This window comes from Crocodylus porosus, unplaced genomic scaffold (genome assembly GCF_001723895.1).
Source record: "Crocodylus porosus isolate Cpor-Errol unplaced genomic scaffold, CroPor_comp1, whole genome shotgun sequence".
Classification (NCBI taxonomy): Eukaryota; Metazoa; Chordata; order Crocodylia; family Crocodylidae; genus Crocodylus; species Crocodylus porosus.
The window spans coordinates 35,626,057-35,642,255 of NW_017728909.1; the positions used below are offsets into that span (position 1 = coordinate 35,626,057).

At 40.5% G+C, this 16,199-nt stretch overlaps 1 protein-coding gene across 3 annotated transcripts in view; it reads right to left on the reverse strand.

The window, feature by feature from the left end:
* The window catches only part of DHX29 (DExH-box helicase 29), a 40,709-nt gene that overhangs the window by 22,052 nt on the left and 2,458 nt on the right, over nt 1-16,199 (reverse strand). Inside the window, exons 2-13 of one of the 3 annotated variants that reach the window (XM_019532063.1) lie at nt 14,064-14,140; nt 13,278-13,391; nt 12,495-12,624; nt 11,658-11,797; nt 10,259-10,387; nt 9,623-9,749; nt 9,157-9,312; nt 8,338-8,503; nt 7,223-7,346; nt 5,793-6,392; nt 1,834-1,977; nt 1,523-1,699 (exon numbers count right to left, since the gene is read on the reverse strand). In XM_019532063.1, the coding sequence (XP_019387608.1) occupies nt 1,523-1,699; nt 1,834-1,977; nt 5,793-6,392; nt 7,223-7,346; nt 8,338-8,503; nt 9,157-9,312; nt 9,623-9,749; nt 10,259-10,387; nt 11,658-11,797; nt 12,495-12,624; nt 13,278-13,391; nt 14,064-14,140 (2,084 nt within the window). Of the gene's footprint in view, nt 1-1,522; nt 1,700-1,833; nt 1,978-5,792; nt 6,393-7,222; nt 7,347-8,337; nt 8,504-9,156; nt 9,313-9,622; nt 9,750-10,258; nt 10,388-11,657; nt 11,798-12,494; nt 12,625-13,277; nt 13,392-14,063; nt 14,141-16,199 lie in introns of those variants that run through there. The other 2 variants (XM_019532064.1, XM_019532065.1) reach the window with 2 other exon arrangements.

Here is a 16,199-nt window from a genome sequence, read left to right on the forward strand (position 1 = left end):
CCCGCCATCCCTGCCTCCTGCTAGTCAGATATTGGTGAGGAAACAGCAATAGAAGACTTTTTCAGGAAAGAATTTCCCTCCCTTCCCCTCCTTGCTCAGGGGCACGACCCCTCCCCACCTGCCACTGCCCCCACTGTTCCAGCAAGAGGAGTTCCACAGCTGCTCCAAGCAGGCTCAAGCAGGACAGTGGCAGCAGGCAGGATCCCCAACCCTGCATCTGCTCCCAGAATCTGCTTCCTGTGCCTTGCTCCCGCAGAATGCCTGGACAAGCCACCCGGGCTCTGACCCACCCTCACCCAGTGGCAGGGGTTGCGACAGGTCACAAAGGGGTATCATCCCATTCACCCTGCATAGCCCTGGCAGCAGGGGACATGGCTCAGCCCAGCAACATGTGTCCTGCCACCCATATCTCCCAATTGTGGAGCCTCTGAAGGTCAATCCATCTGGGGGGGGCTGAGCGCACACATGCTTAGCCTCCCCAGAGTAAGATCTACTGACTGATCGTGGAGCCTCTGACAGTCTATTGAGATTAACTGGTTTGTGACCACTGCTCTACACTGTATTATATAATACCCCCAACTTATAGTGCAACTCCCTCATAAATTTAGCTTCCAGGGCCAAATCAGTTCTGAATTAAGTTCCAAATTTTGACTGAGCAGAAATCAATAGTTCAAATCTGTGTGGTGCTACCACTGGCAAGTATCCTACCTCCAAGATTCATTGGTCTGCAGCTTCAGATGCCTAGAGATTCATAGATCATAAGGCTGGAAGGGACCTTGGAAGATCATCAGGTCCAGCCCCATGCACCAGGCAGGAAAGATAACTGGGGGGCAGGTGACCCTAGCAAGGTGACTGTCTAGTCTTCTCCTGAATATTTTCAGGCTGGGTGATTGCACCACCTCTGGAGGGAGCTTATTCCACAGTCTGGACACCGTGACTGTGAAGAAGTTTTTCCCTAATGTTGAGCCTGAATTGATCTTCCAGGAGTTTCTGGCCATTACTCCTCGGGTGCCCTGGTGAACAGCTGCTCACTGAGCCCTTGATATACTCTCCTAGTGTAGCGGTAAGTTGCTATCAGGTCCCCTCTCACCCTTCTTTTCCTCAGGCTGAGGAGTCCCAGATCCCTCAGGCTTTCCTCATATGGCTTGCCTTTTAAGTCTCAGGTGGCTCTTCTTTGGACTCTCTCAAGCTTGTCCTTGTCCTTGTTAAAATGTGGTGCCCAGAACTGGATACAGTACTACAGCTGCAGTCTCACCATGCTTACAAATCCATGGCAGGCATCTTATGTGCCTTGGACTTCAGATGCACCCCCGTCTCACTTGCCCCTAGCCAGGGCCTTTCAAAATGCATAGCATTGGAGAGCTTTTAATATCAAGTGTGAGAGAGACTCTCTATGCACTCCCTCTACCCTACGCTGCAAGCTATATACCTGTAAGGTAGGAAAAAGAAATTTTGCTGAAATACATCCAGCAGGTTATGTCTTTTCCTTTTCTTATTACAGTGTGAAGAAATATTTACATACCTCAACAGGGTAACTCCTTCCTGAAATTCTAAGAATGGGGCAGTGTGAGAAATAGCTGGAAAACTTTTCGCTGTCAACAGTAGCACTCATTAAAATTAGATGCAGATCTGAACGTTTATGCAAGATCTCCTTCAGAATAATCAGCAAGAAATCAGACTGGACACTTCTTTCATGCACCTTAAATAAGAAGGATGTAGAAAGTGAGTTACACTTAGGTACATGTAACAAGTAGCTCACATGAAAAGTATTATATGCTGTTGCATAATTAGAAACATATACTGTGCTTTTGCATAATTACAACAGATGCTAACCTCATCTACAATGACATGAGATACATTTGAAAGAAGACCATCTTCCTGCAGTTTCCTCAGCAGAACTCCTGTGGTGCAATACAATAATCTTGTAGCTTCTCCTGTTCGGGATTCCAGCCGGATTTGGTACCCACACAAGGAATTCTAGAAAAGAAGGTACTGAATGGTATTGAAATGTTTATCAGTGATTGGCAAGTACTATATAAACCACCAACTCACACAGACTGAAATAAAAATTAGGTGCATATTTCAGACACCAAATACATTTACTAGTAAAGTAGTGTAGTATACCAACTACAAAATCTCATTTGAGAAAACTGATGAATGCAAAACATTACTTGCTATAATACAAGGAAAATCCTGCACAATACTGCGCCAAATAGTCCCGGGTGAGGCAGAGGCAACTGGCCCCAGGAGCCTTACCTGGGCTCCTGGCGACCTCCCAGGACAGCAGTGGCGCCAATCCAGCCACAAGGAGCCTGGCTGAAAGCCAGCACATAGCTCTAAATGGCTAGACTTCAATTTTGGCAGCACATGCTGCTGCTGCATGTGCCACACGACTTTCTTTTGCAGGCAGTTTTTTTGACACCAGGAACTCCCAGTGTCAAATATGGATACCGCGCAGCAAATTTTGGCACCACACAGTGAATGGGTACACATGCGCCACATGTGGTTTTTGGCGCCTCAAAACAGCTGAGGTGCTGCAAACCGCACAGGCGTGCTCATCTGAACATTCCTTGAAATAGCAAATCTTCACCTTTGAGAAGGTGAGGAAAGCCATCAAGCAGATGTAGATCGGCAAGGCATATGAAGCTGATGTAATCCCCACCAAAATCTTCAAGCAGTGAAGAGAGAAGCTCACATCATGGCTCCATGCCCTCATCTGAAGAATTTGGAGTGACAAGTAAATCCTAAATTACCTCAGGGACACTATGACTGTGACCATCTTCAAGAAAGGAGGTAAGTCCAACTGTGGGAATTACAAAGGGATCACCTTGCTGTCCACCACAGGAAAGATCACTGAGAGAACCCTACTGAACTGTCTTCTTCCACTTGAAGAGCTCCTCCTGGAATCTCAACATGGGTTTAGGGCATCAAGAGGCACAACTGACATGAGCTTCAGAGCTTGACAGCTGCAGGAAAAATGCTGGGAACAACATAAATCTCTATCCATGGCCTTCTTTGACCTCACAAAAGCCTTAGAGACTCTGTCAGCTAAGTAGTGCTGTGGAGGACCCTTCTGAAGTACAGATACCTACCAAAATTTGTCGCTAATCTTGCCTGCTCCATGGCAAGCAGAAGCTCTCAGTAACAGATCTATCACTGATCCCTTTAAGGTTAAGATGGGAGTTAAGCAAGGCTGCATTATCGCTCCAACACTCTTCTCAATAATCCTGAGGTGCTACATTTGACCAAACTTCCAGTTGGATTACAGCTAAACTACCAAATGGATGGTAAATTGTTTAATTTCAGTTGACTCTGAGCCAAAGCAAAGACCACCAAGGCTCCATGCACCCACCTGGCCTCATGTAGGCACTCTCTTGCCCCTTTGGAGCATGCACCCAGTGCCGGCTGCAATCACACACTCCTATGGCCTAGACGTTGGGTCACGTTCACCCCGAGGGAGGCCCCAATACTCACCTGCTACAACTTGATCTTTTTCTTCAGTGATGGGGCTCCTTCTTGCAGCTCCTCACAGACTGGGCACTGCCCCTTAGCAGGCATTCTTGGTGCCCCACCACCCCTACACCCCAGCCATGTGCCAACCCTCATGACAGCCAGAAGACAGATCTCAGGCTTGCCCTCTGATGCCTTCACCTGTCCTCTTCTCCCTGCTCATCTCTCGGCATCCTTCTACACAAGATGACCACGGGATGTCAGACCATTCCTGACAAAGTGCCGGGTCCTCCCTCACTGTGTAACTGTCTGCTACACTGTCCCGGCTCCCCCTGACCTACAGAGATCACTTGTGGCCCCTCTCCCTGCTTAGGAGCCTTGGGAAAACTCAAAACAAATTAAGACAAAAAAGGAAAAGTTGGGCTCCCTCTCACTGAAGGCTGACAAAGAAATTCAACATTGCCTCAAAATGTGCAAATGCAGCCTTCAGACACCTGAGGAAATGGATGTTTGAAGATCATGACATCAGATCCACAACCAAGCTCATGTTTTATGAAGCAGTTATGATCCCCACATTACTGTACAGAGCAGAGATGAGGACCACATACAGGAGACATCACAAGACATTGGAAAAGTACCATCAATGCTGCCCGAGGAACATCTTTGAATCCAGTGGGAAAACAGATGCACCAATATTAGAGTCCTCTTGAAGCAAACACCACAAGCATCAAGGCGACGATCATCCGACATCAGCTTAGCTGGGCTGGCCACATTATCCAGATGCTCAACTCCAGACTCACAAAGCAAATTGTATTCTCTAATGAAAGTGTACACTCAAGGGAGGGAAGAGAAAGCACTTCAAGGACGTCCTCAAGGCCACTTGAAAAAATGCAACATTGACATCAACTTGTGGGAGACTATCACCCAGAACCAACTGCCCAACATGGAGGAAGAGTCTGCTGGCCAGCACCTCAGTACTTTGAAACCTTATGATGATAACAGGAGATGAAAAAGTAGGAGCAGAAGAAACAATGTGTCATGGACCAAATCAAGAATCTAGAAACAATGTGTCATGGACCAAATCAAGAATCTAGAGCCACCCATCTTGCATAGAAACACATGCCCAAGTTACAATAGAACCTGTTGATCCTGGATTGGCTTTGCCAATCGTCTTCAGACCCACAGAAAAAACAATCATGGAAAACAGTCATCCTCAGATATGAGGGACTGCCAAAAAAGAGTGCCTGATTCAGCATTAAACTCACGAGTTTCCCAATCAAATCCCTGCATTGCACTTAAACTGCCAAAATTATGTCTGCCTCGGAAGTATGCTTGCAGAAAGAAATGGGAAAGGCCTACAAGATGATTGTTTATGTCACTTCTATCAGTCCATTTCTATTACTCCTTTGTTCATGTTCAAAGTTACTTATAATATTTTTAATAAAAAGAAGGCATATAAAAATTATAATACAAACTCTGAATATGATTCTTTAAGTAGCAGGGTATTATACTACCACCATACCAAAAGCCAGCTCTAACAGTACTTTAAAGACCTCAAAATCATCTAGTTTCAATATAATTTTTGAAAAACAGTAGCTTCTGCTGAACCAACTTACCATCTTACTACCCACAAAAGCAAGCCTGCAGAAGTTTTTTTTAATGAAGACATACTGAAATTATAGTGGCCTAGAATGTATTCTAAAAGATTTGCTAATTTCACTGTAAGATCACTCTCTAAACTTTTTAAATTCTTTATCCTAAAGACAGGAGTAAGTGCCTCTACACATCTAATAAAAAGCAGAATTGGACAAAAGAAAGAGTGCTATTTCTGTAGGGAAACAAAGTGAAATTTCATTTCTGAAATGACAGCATTTATTCTATAATAATAATAATTATTATCTTCATCATAAGTATGAAGTAAATGCTAGATCTTCCTCATCCTGCTGTATACAAACTGAACATGTTTTATTTTGAAGTTTTAAAATTAACCATCATTCCCCATTAGAATTTATGTAGCTGGCTTAGCATAATTCACCAAATAAATTGTTCTTGTGTTCTGCACAAAGGACAATTTCTTACTTTCAAAATAATACCTTTACCTCCTATGTGTGTTTTAAATATATAGTATATATGTATTCAGTAGTATTTAGATAATTTGCTAACACACGTTTCTTTTGGGCAATCCAGAATTTAACAAAGTGCAAGGGTAAAATGCAACATAACACAAAAGAACAGCTCTCTCTCTCTCAAGGGATAGCACACCAAACAGTTATACGGACAGAACAGTATTTCTGCATTGCATGAGAATTTTTTTTCTGTAAACCCAATTGCTCAAACCTTACTTTTCCTCCAGGTCCAGTTTCACAGCCAAGTTCTTCACAAACTCTGGTTGCCAGACTCACTGCTGAGATCCTCCGGGGTTGCGTACACACAATGTTACATTTACTTGATCCTCCCTCATTTAGCAGCAAGTCCTCCAACAAAAAATGCGGCACTTGTGTACTTTTTCCACTGCCCGTTTCACCAGCCACAACAACTACTCGATGTTTTTTTAGAGTTTCTACAATTGAATGTTTATGTTTAAACACTGGTAACTGCTGTCTTTCTTGTAGAAGTCTCTCATATCTGGAAGAACTCCACTGTTTTCTAAACAGAATTCTCACAGGTTCCAGACTGTCTGTACTTGAGGTCTCAAGGGAGAGTCTGCTGAAGTCCTCTTCTGAAACTAAATTTTCCCAAGAATCTTCAGGATCTTCTGTTACTTCGGGTTTGTTTTCAGCTTGCAGCTGCTGCTGCTGCTTCAGTTTGTTTAACAATTTGGCAATAAAGGTATCACGAGGTTTGTTACTTTCTATCTTATTTTCTTCTTCCTTTTTCTTTTCAAGATCACTCCATTCTAACCAGACATCTCGATATGTAGGAGGCAGCAACTGATGGACTGACTTTAGGAATAAAAGACAGAAAGTGTCATAATATGCATTACTGTATAGTTTGACTGATATTTCATGCATAATTAATTATAACTGAAAATTCTATAAGATATCATAAAAGTCTTTTAAAGAATGGATGCATTGCTTATTTATTTAGTCTGTAACCATGTTGCTGAACAGTTGATATAGACAAACATGATAATCAGAACTTACTATTTCTCTAAAGAAGCACACCTGTCAGGAAAGAAAGTAAACTGGAAGATACAGAATCCATGCAACCTGCTGTCCAACTGGTGGCCTATGGGTCACATGAAGCCCCAAAGTATTAACCTGTCACTGCTGGGCTCAATTTAAGTGCTGCTCCCCTGACTGCCCAACAGACTGCTGTCCTAGTCTTCAGGCGCCTCTTGCCCTCACAGGGCAATGTACTGTGGTCCATGTGGCCAAGGGAGACTGTGGCTGGGAGGACCTAGGGGCTCAGTGAGGTGCAGCAGGGAGGGGATGGCAAGGGGTGGTGCCCACATAGTGCGGTGAAGCATTGGGGGGACAGAGGGTGGGGTTCACAGAACAGTGCAGTGTACAATTAGTGGGGCACTCAGAGGTTGGACAGCCCTGCTATAGCCCATAATTTAACTTTTGCATTAATTTTACCCACGCAACAAAATGAGGTCCTTCTACATCAATAATATGTATACTGTGCCAACTCAGTAATGACAACTGTACCTATAATTTAAATAGAAAAACATACTGATTCATCTTTTAAAAAAGGCTGAATGTGAATAAATGCACAGGTGAATAGAATTTAAATAGTGCATGAAAATGCATTCCATTCCAAATCTCACCTGTCCTTTGACCAAATGATAGAGAGCCAGTGTAGCAGCCAAATGCTGAGCTTGCATGCTATCCTCTGTCACAATTGTAGGACACACTGTCATGATATCATCAGCTGACTTGGTAATCCTGACCCTTCAGAGATACAAGATTCAGGTTTGTAAAAACCATGACTCAAACAAACATTTCTCTTACATTTGTACAAGCCAGTGCCTTTGTTTAAATACAAGAATCAACATTCAGAACAAGGTAGCTAAAAGTAGAAACAAAGCTATCAAAAATATTGCACAAATAAAATATTAAAGATTAAATATTCAGCATAATGAGACAAAAAAAATTTGGCATCTGGTTTATGGAACAGATATCAAATGTAAATTTGTAGTATGTTTTTTCTTGGTTCCCCAACTCCCCTCCCCCCCCGCTAGAAAAGTAAACGCAAGGCATTTTAGAGCATAGGTGGTGCTTCAGCCAGCCTCTCTGCAGCATGCTGAGCCAGAGTGGAGCAGCTCCATGCTCACATACTGATGCCCAGGCCTCCTGCCAGCACCACTCTGGCTCAACATGCTGCAGTTCCAAGCACATGTGTAAATGCTGCACCCAGGAGTGATAAACTCTGGTGCAAACTGTACCCGAGTTTATTCAGCCACACTAATTGCACATGTAGATGCGTCCAGTATATGAAAAACTACTTGCATGTATACAAACTGGTTTGTACCATTTAACCTGTTTTTAAACTAAAAAGCATGAAGCTTCAGGGGCAGAAATGCTAAACTGTACAATTATTGCTTTGATGTAAGGCGTCTGATTTGGAATGCCAGGAATCAAGTAAACCAGTCAAAGGTAACTTGTTCTATCGTAGTAAGTAATTCCTTTTGGGGTCTTCATAGCATGGACAAGAATTAGAGCAAGGACTTTGCAAAATAACTCAATGAACCTGTTTTGTCAGAACATTAAGCATGTAGTCTTGCTCTTACAGAACCAGCCGGAGCGAAATATCTTTCAGAATGAAAAAGGCTCAAGATAAATACTAAATACATAAATTTAGTTTAAGTTTATAAAATGGAAGTAGCAAGAGTCATTCCTGAATGAATTAGTAGAAAATTCTTACTTTACTTGAAGTACATACCTACATTTCCAATATCTACCCACCGGAACTTTTTCAAAAGAAGGGTTTGGACTCTTGGAAAAATATTTCCTGCACCAGTCAATCAAAAACTGTTTGGGGGATTTACCAGTCCAACTTCGAGCACTGTAGTCAAAATTCCTTACATCTAGAGGTTCTTTCTTTTTCACTATAACAGCAGAACAAAGTTTATGTAATTTAAGATGATCTCCTGGAGGGTCCAAGCATTCTTAATTTTTGGATGACTTTGAAGGACTTCTCTTGAATTTTTTTATTAGAAAGAAAAATGATTGCAAAAATTCTGTGATTATGCTAAACAAGGACTGACACTAGGCACAATCAGAGGAAAAAATAAACAAACAGTAGTCTGATTTAGTATGGCAATTCCTACATTCCCAAAATAAGCACCTGCCTTCAGGCTGCTGTTATCGAAACAATGTAGGGTACTACTCATTGTCTTTGTTAGATTACTATTGCTTAAATTCAGCTGGGTTTGTTTAATAGAAGAAATTAATGACCAATTTAGTAAAATAGCAAATTAGGGTACTAGCGTTCCATCTCTGTGAAGCTAACATTTATACCAGGTTCTGAGACAGAAGCGACAATTAGAATTAGTGGCAAAACAGATTATTGGCTATAGCACAGCAGCTTTAAAAGCCAACTGGTCAGTAAATTTGGCCTATCTTCCCTTTACTGCAGCCCAGGGTTTGGGTGAATGCTAGCATACAGATGACAACAAATACAACTTGCAGAACATTACAGAACTTTGTTAATTGGAGTATGGTAAATGAACTTTATACTGAACTGAATGGTTTCTGTCACCTTTCTCTTCCTGAGGAGCTGCTCCAGATTTTTCAAGCAAGCTCAAATTTAATGAGGCTTCAGATGGCAAAGGAGGTTTTTTCTTTTCATTCTGTTGCTGGTTTGCAATTTTTATATCTGGATTAAACACAGGATGTTCTTCAAGTGTTGACATTTCTGCCAAAGGAAACATGTGCTGATTATTCTCAACATGTGCTGTGTGGGCAAATCTTTACCAAAAAAACAAAAAACCTTTACAAAGAATCAAAAACCATTACATTTTTTGAAAATCCCAGGCTACATCAAAAAAGATAAATTCAAGAAAATCTATTGCCTACAAAATGATACAAAACCAATTGAAGTAGTACCTAGCTGCCATTATAAGAACATTTTTCTTAGCTATTAATGGACAAGCAGACAGAAGCAGAGACATACACTTAACCTTAGAAAAGAGACAAAAGGCACAGGCAGTGTGTATTCTTCATACCTTGCTGAATTCTCCTTATTTTTTCTTGTGCTGCCTTCTGACCTTGCTTGTCTTTGTCTTGTTTGGAAGAACTTGCCTGTTCCTTTGCCTCTGAAAGCTTTGCAGCCAAGTGTAAATACCTTTCATTCTGTTCCAAAGAAGATGACTAGTTTTATCTTGGCTATTTTGGAAGTGCAATTTATTACAAACTTTATTATACAGCGTATTATCCCGGCCCCCCCCCCCCAAAAAAACTTATATGAAAGAATTTCCTCCCTGAAAGATGGAGTAAGTTTTATTTTACAATCACAGTGTAAAAGGAAGAGCATTACTTTAAGTATGGTGGTAGGAAACAAGTTTAAGTCTACTACAAGAAATTGTATTTTCCTTTCTTTCTTGATGCAATACTATTAATGCTCAATCCAAAACAGAATGAGAGAATTACTTTAGGAAGTATTACAGCTAGAAGTTTTAAAAGCTCTCTTCCCTCCGGATGCAGTGCTTTCAAATCCAAAAAACTAGAAGGCAGTATATTTAAGCCAGTTATTCAACAACTGGCTTTATACAAACATATATGTATACAACAGTCGTGATTTACAGATAAACATATGTTGTGATTTTGGAATGATTCCCAATAAAAATTGCTCTTCAACTTACAGGGTCAAACTTTTCCTCATCTTCCAAGTCATTCACAGATTCATTTTTCTCATCATCGCTCTGTTGCTCAGCATATTGCAAAATCCATTCTTTCATACTGAGCTCCTTATCTTTCCCCGTGTTCTTCTGCTTTGAAGAAAAGCCAACATTGAAGGCAATTATACAGGAAAGTGAGAATGCTTAACGCAGGGATGGGTAAAATACAGCCAACAGGCTATATCCGGCTCACCAGTTGATTTTATCCAGCCCGTTAGCTACTGTCAGAGGGCTGAAGGATGAGGGCTATGCCCTGCGCTGCTCCAGCCAGGGCCAAGCTGGATAGCATGCAGATTCCTCCCACCTTCTCCCTCCCCCACTCCCCAGCTTCCTGTTGGCACTGCAGCTATGCAGTCCTTGCACTGTGGCATGATACATCACACTGAGTGGCTGTCCTACCCGCCCACCATAATACGCTATTACTGTCATGGTGCCACTAAGAGGCGAATCCATGTCAGTTGCAGGGGGGGCTCAGCTCAGGGCAGCTGCCCCTAACTTCCCCAGTGTGTTAGCTGCTGCTCGTTGGAGCAGGTGAGCAGGATAGCTACTTAGCACGCTGCATCACATCCTGTCCTGTGCCAGCCTGCTGCTGTCAGCCACAGTGCCACAACTGTGTGGAGGAGTGTGGGGAGGAGCGTGGGGAGACAGAAGTCTGTATGTTGCATGGCCCAGCCTGGGCTGCAGCAAAACAGAGCGGCATAGGGTGCAGCCCTCCCTCTTCAAGCTCCTGGATAGAATCATTTGGCATCTCCTCACGTCCTGCCCCTCAACAGCTCACAAGAATTTGTGAAGTGATCCTCCAGGCCAACTAGCTGCCCACCCTTGGCTTAAAATACTGACCAAAATAGGTTAAGTAAGATATAACAAGCTACTCTGATAAGGAACATCATCTTGCATTTTAACTATATGACTTTTAATATCAACACAAGAACTTTATAACTACTATGAAGAAGAGGCTTATGTGGGGAATCCTGCTTCTGATTTAACAGCTTACGGTATTTGACAACTACATTAAAAGGCAAGCTTATACAGACCTAAGATCAATATGAAATGTACCCAGATTTTTTTAGATTACACCAGTGAAAAAACAAGATTCATTGGTAAAAGATTTATCTATACTGGAACCTTGCATTTTTCCTGCAAGGCAGATGTTTGCAGCAAAACTTCAGAGACCTTCTATTTTTTTAGACTTTAAAGATGTACTTTTATTTTTGTTTAAACTTTTCCCTTCTAGTGAAAAGACTATTGTGTATACCTACTTCAAAAATATTTAATGTTGGCATAGCCCTGCTTCCATTGGAACCAATGGATATTATATGTTTTGAAAATCTGTTCTCACTAAGCACCAAATTCCTCAAGTTACCTTGATTTCGGGACCACTTTCTTTCTTTTTGTTGTTTGGCATCTGATGAGTTCCACACTGTGGCACGGGAGAATGAAACTTTGCTCTTGGTTTATGCTGTTCTTCTTCAAACTGCTGACTGAACCCTTCAGGTAATGCATCTTTAAAAAAAAAAAAAGACAACAAGTTGGAAATCCATGCAATGAAAAGAAAATAATGGAAAATTTGTGCAAACATTGGGTATAAAAATAAAGTAGGAAACAATTTAACAATGTAGCTACTGGAAATTCTGAGGCCTCAATATTTAAGTAAGCAGAAGTCAATGTCTGTGCTCATTACCTACTTATGATGTGTTGTTACTACTGGCTCAACTTGGGGAGGTGGAGGAGGGAAAAATACCTTAAGCAAAAAACTTAATTACTATTATTCAGCACTCCCATATAATACCACATACAAATAATACTACTTTTGTTTTTCATGCCTTTAAAAGCAACTATAGATTGTAAAACCCTACTGGACAGCTTCTTTACGTATACATGACCTAGTAGATATCTTCTGAGTGCAATTATGATATTAATGCTTTGCAGCTTTGAGAGATTTAAAATTCTTTCCAATAACTACATATTTTTATGCCACGTTCAGAAATAATTTCTTGGATCTATAAGAAAGTAATATTCCTAGGAAAAGGAAAAAGACAAATCCTGCCTCTTATGCATATATGGTAGTATATATATTAGCAGTTACATGAATTATAGTCATTACAGTTACAAAAAACAGGACAAAAACCCATCTTGATGAGATACAAAAGCTTCAAAAGGCTTTAGCACCAAGAAGTTCTCTCTCTCCTGTTACACTTACCATCAGAGAGGTTTAAACAGAGCCAATCAAGCGCAGAATGAAGATCACCACCATACAAAATTGTATTTTTCATTGCTTCCTCAATGTGCTCAGTCTTAAAAGAAAATCCCTGCAAAGCCATGTATACATCCTACAAATAAAGATCATCAGACTATATTAAAGAAGTTACATTAGGTAAGTAAATGTTAATTTACTCAGAACTAGGCTTGTAAACTGAAAGTTTGGAAAAAAAATGGAAATTTGGCATTAAATGGATTCAAATGGCATTAAATATATGCAAACAGTAGACGAACCACTGAACAAGCTATACTCACTATATAGACCTAATGTTTAAACCCACCTAAATCAGAAGCATCAAGGCACTAGAATTTGAAGAATTTAAAATGTATCTACTAGCCAAATGGAGGTAGATGGTGTCGTAAAAAGCAGTCCCATACAAAACCCAGCCTTTAAAAAAGGAAAAGAAATAGAAGTAGAGCTTTACATCTATCATTTTGCTGGAAGACAGCAGGAACTCCAGTTTCATCACTCTGCCATTCAGGCATCTTGGTTATTGAAAGAAGGAGAAAATATTTGTTATTACTATTTTGTTTTTCCCCCCCAGCTGCCTGACTGCCAGAGAGGAAGGGTCTCTAGTCATCTACTCTCCACCCCAATCTTTACTTCGGTCTTCTTCCTCATACATAACAAATACCCAATTCCACAAAATGAGAGAAAGAAAAATGCTACTACCGAATAACACATTCAATTACTCAGATCTCATAAAATAGGTTCATACTGTACCTGTAGTTTTTTGGCAGTAAGTCTTCTAGAAATCATTCCTTTGTCATCATATTGCTTTTTATGCTCATTGATTACTCCAATAATCCTTTTTTCCAAATTACTGTTAATCACTACCTGAGGAAACAAAAATTAGCCAACATAAACAAAAGAATTTACAAATTAAGCCAACAGAAAAATAAAGAGCGTTATGAAAAGAAATGATGGGAGGGTGAAAACAGAAACATGTATATAATTCTTCTAATTCTTTTTTCTTTTAAAGCTCTTTTACATTGTAATACTTTGGTTAGCATAACTGTCTTCTAACAAATGCATCAATGTAAGCACTTTGGAATTATCCATGCTTCTTCCAGGATCACTTGATACAATTTTAGTTAGTTTGTAGCACTTTAAGCTCCAGGCATCTTCTGCTCCATTTTTAGTGTTCTGAATTTTTTAAAGCATACAAGTCAAAAGCCTCAAAAGACCCATGTTGTTTCCATGCCCATCTCACATACTAAGTGGTCTGTTGCACAACAACTTAACTATTCAAACCTCAAATGCTTTAAAGCTCATTGAAATTGAAGTCTAAGTCAGAGATGACAACTTTGTGTAAGTATAAACAGTAAATTTTTCTCACTTGTTTTCTTGAAACTGCCCTGTCACTCACCAAAAAACCACATAGGAATCAATGCACATCTGTCTGTTTGTACAAGCCATCACCCTTCTGCGTGCCATGTGATAATTAAGGTTTATTGAAATGTTTTGTTTACAATAAAATAAGGCACAAGGAAGAATAAAGCTACTCACTTTAAGAATAGATTTGTCCTGATTTGAAACAGCACCACTGGAATCAGTTGAGGAACCAAAACTGTAGGTTTTAGGGCCTGTAATTTCCAAATAAGTGTGTGTTATGAGAATCCACAGGAATATAATTCACATTATCTAAAAGCAGAACACATGCCTTCATTATACCACTAATGCAGGAAGTGCTCGTGCATTTTCAATAAACTGATACAAATAAATAACCTTAAAGTACTTTTAACCAAGTAGGTGTTTGCAAACAAGTACTGCATGTACTTACATGTGACATGTACCTTTCTCTCAAAACTTTGCCTTCCAAAACTGAGGCACGCATCTTAATGGGGAGGATGGGAGGGGAAACCTGATTTTATTTCCAGAATAGCAGCAGTGGCATTTTGTGCATGGGGAGTCTACGTGTTTCTGGGCTCATTATAATCTACCATATTTCCTCCCATACAACTTGCACCTCCTTTCCATGTCCTCCTCTCTCCCCCTCCCCCCACCCAAAACCCCCAAACAGCTGCTAAATATGTCAGTGAGCCATAATATGCAAGAAATACAATAAAAGCAGTTTCTGCCTTTCCGACCAAAAGTAAAATCTGCACACAACTCACAGGGAGCAGAACAATGAGACGACTAAGCTCCCTAGCTGCTGCTGTTCAGTTACTTATTACAAAGATCTTCTTTCCTTCGCTCTGCCTTTCAAAAACAAGGTGCATATTTTATTCCAAGTCACACAATAAGCAAGAAAATATGGTATTTGATTCCTGCTAATTGTCTCTCTTTCAGTAGGAATTGCTCTTCACTCAATAGGTGTTAACAGACTACTCTTTTTTTAATTATCTTTATGATCCACTAATCTAGCTATGCTTTCTTCAGTAGTTTTGCTGAAGAATTCACAGTTCAGCTATTCTTGGTTTCTCTCCTCCTATTTCGCAAACCATTTTTAGCATTTTTCTAAATCCTAAATCTGCACATGGAGTCTAGTGTTCAACGGTAGTTAGTTTCAGCTTTTAGCTATGCAACTGTGAAAGGTTTAAACCTGTAGCTTTTGCCTGAGCAGGAAAGGAAAATTGAAGACCAAGCTCTATCCCTGCTGTACAGCCATAACACTGGAAAAACCTTTTCTTCTTTACTCTGCCTTCCAGAGAACATTGCATCTTATTTGGAGGCATATGGTATGTGAAAAAATAGGATGCATTTTTCTAGTTAGATTTATCATCACTGAACTTCTCTAAAATGCTCTGTCACATGGATTGCCTGGAGTTGCTCTTAGTGCAGACATATTATGAATAGCAAAATTCTCTGGCCTGTATTTTATTTGCTGAACCTTCTACTGCAGTTTGCTTTGTAAGCCAAAGCATCTAAATCAGATCAGCTTTTGTTACAACCCCACCACATTATCAATATATTTTTTGCAGCATGAACCCTAGTGCTCCACTCTTCAGGCCCGGCTCCTTATTTTGTGCAAAATCCATGTTCAAAATACTTATCCTTATTATTCTCAGCCACCTATGAACTTCTGATTTCAGTCTATTGCACTGATCTTCTACGTTGACAAACCTAAGGATGTTCTTGAACACAAAGGGTAAGACCTAGACTGGAATTGTTTCAACCAGCACAACAACAGTGCTACTAACCATGTTCAGGAGTGCATGCAGACCACATTTAAGTGCAACAGTACACTTGATTTTTTATTTTATTTTATTTTTTTTAAACACACAGAGGGCTCAACCACTTGGAGATACCCAAGAAAATTAAGATGAAACAGAAGGCTGAAATCAATGCACATAAGCATGCTGGATTTCTGTATAAATGTTGCTCGCTAGGAAAACTTAATTCACTCTAGATGCTGACAGGTACAAAAACAAACAAATGTGCTTTTACCTAAAGAGGCAGCATGTTAGTTTGAACTGGTTCTGCAGCATCTGTACAGATCAGGCTTTTTGGCTCTTTTAGCTACAGCTGATTTAATCAACTATTAGATAAGTGTGCTAAAAGTCCCCTGCTGAAGCACCCGATCTATGCAGATGTTGGGTTACTCAGGCCCAATTACTGCGATGCCTGTCCTGGACATGTGCTAGGTTTGGCACAGAGGCATGCCGAGTATAAAGTGCCGGGGTTTTTTGTTGTTTTGCCTTT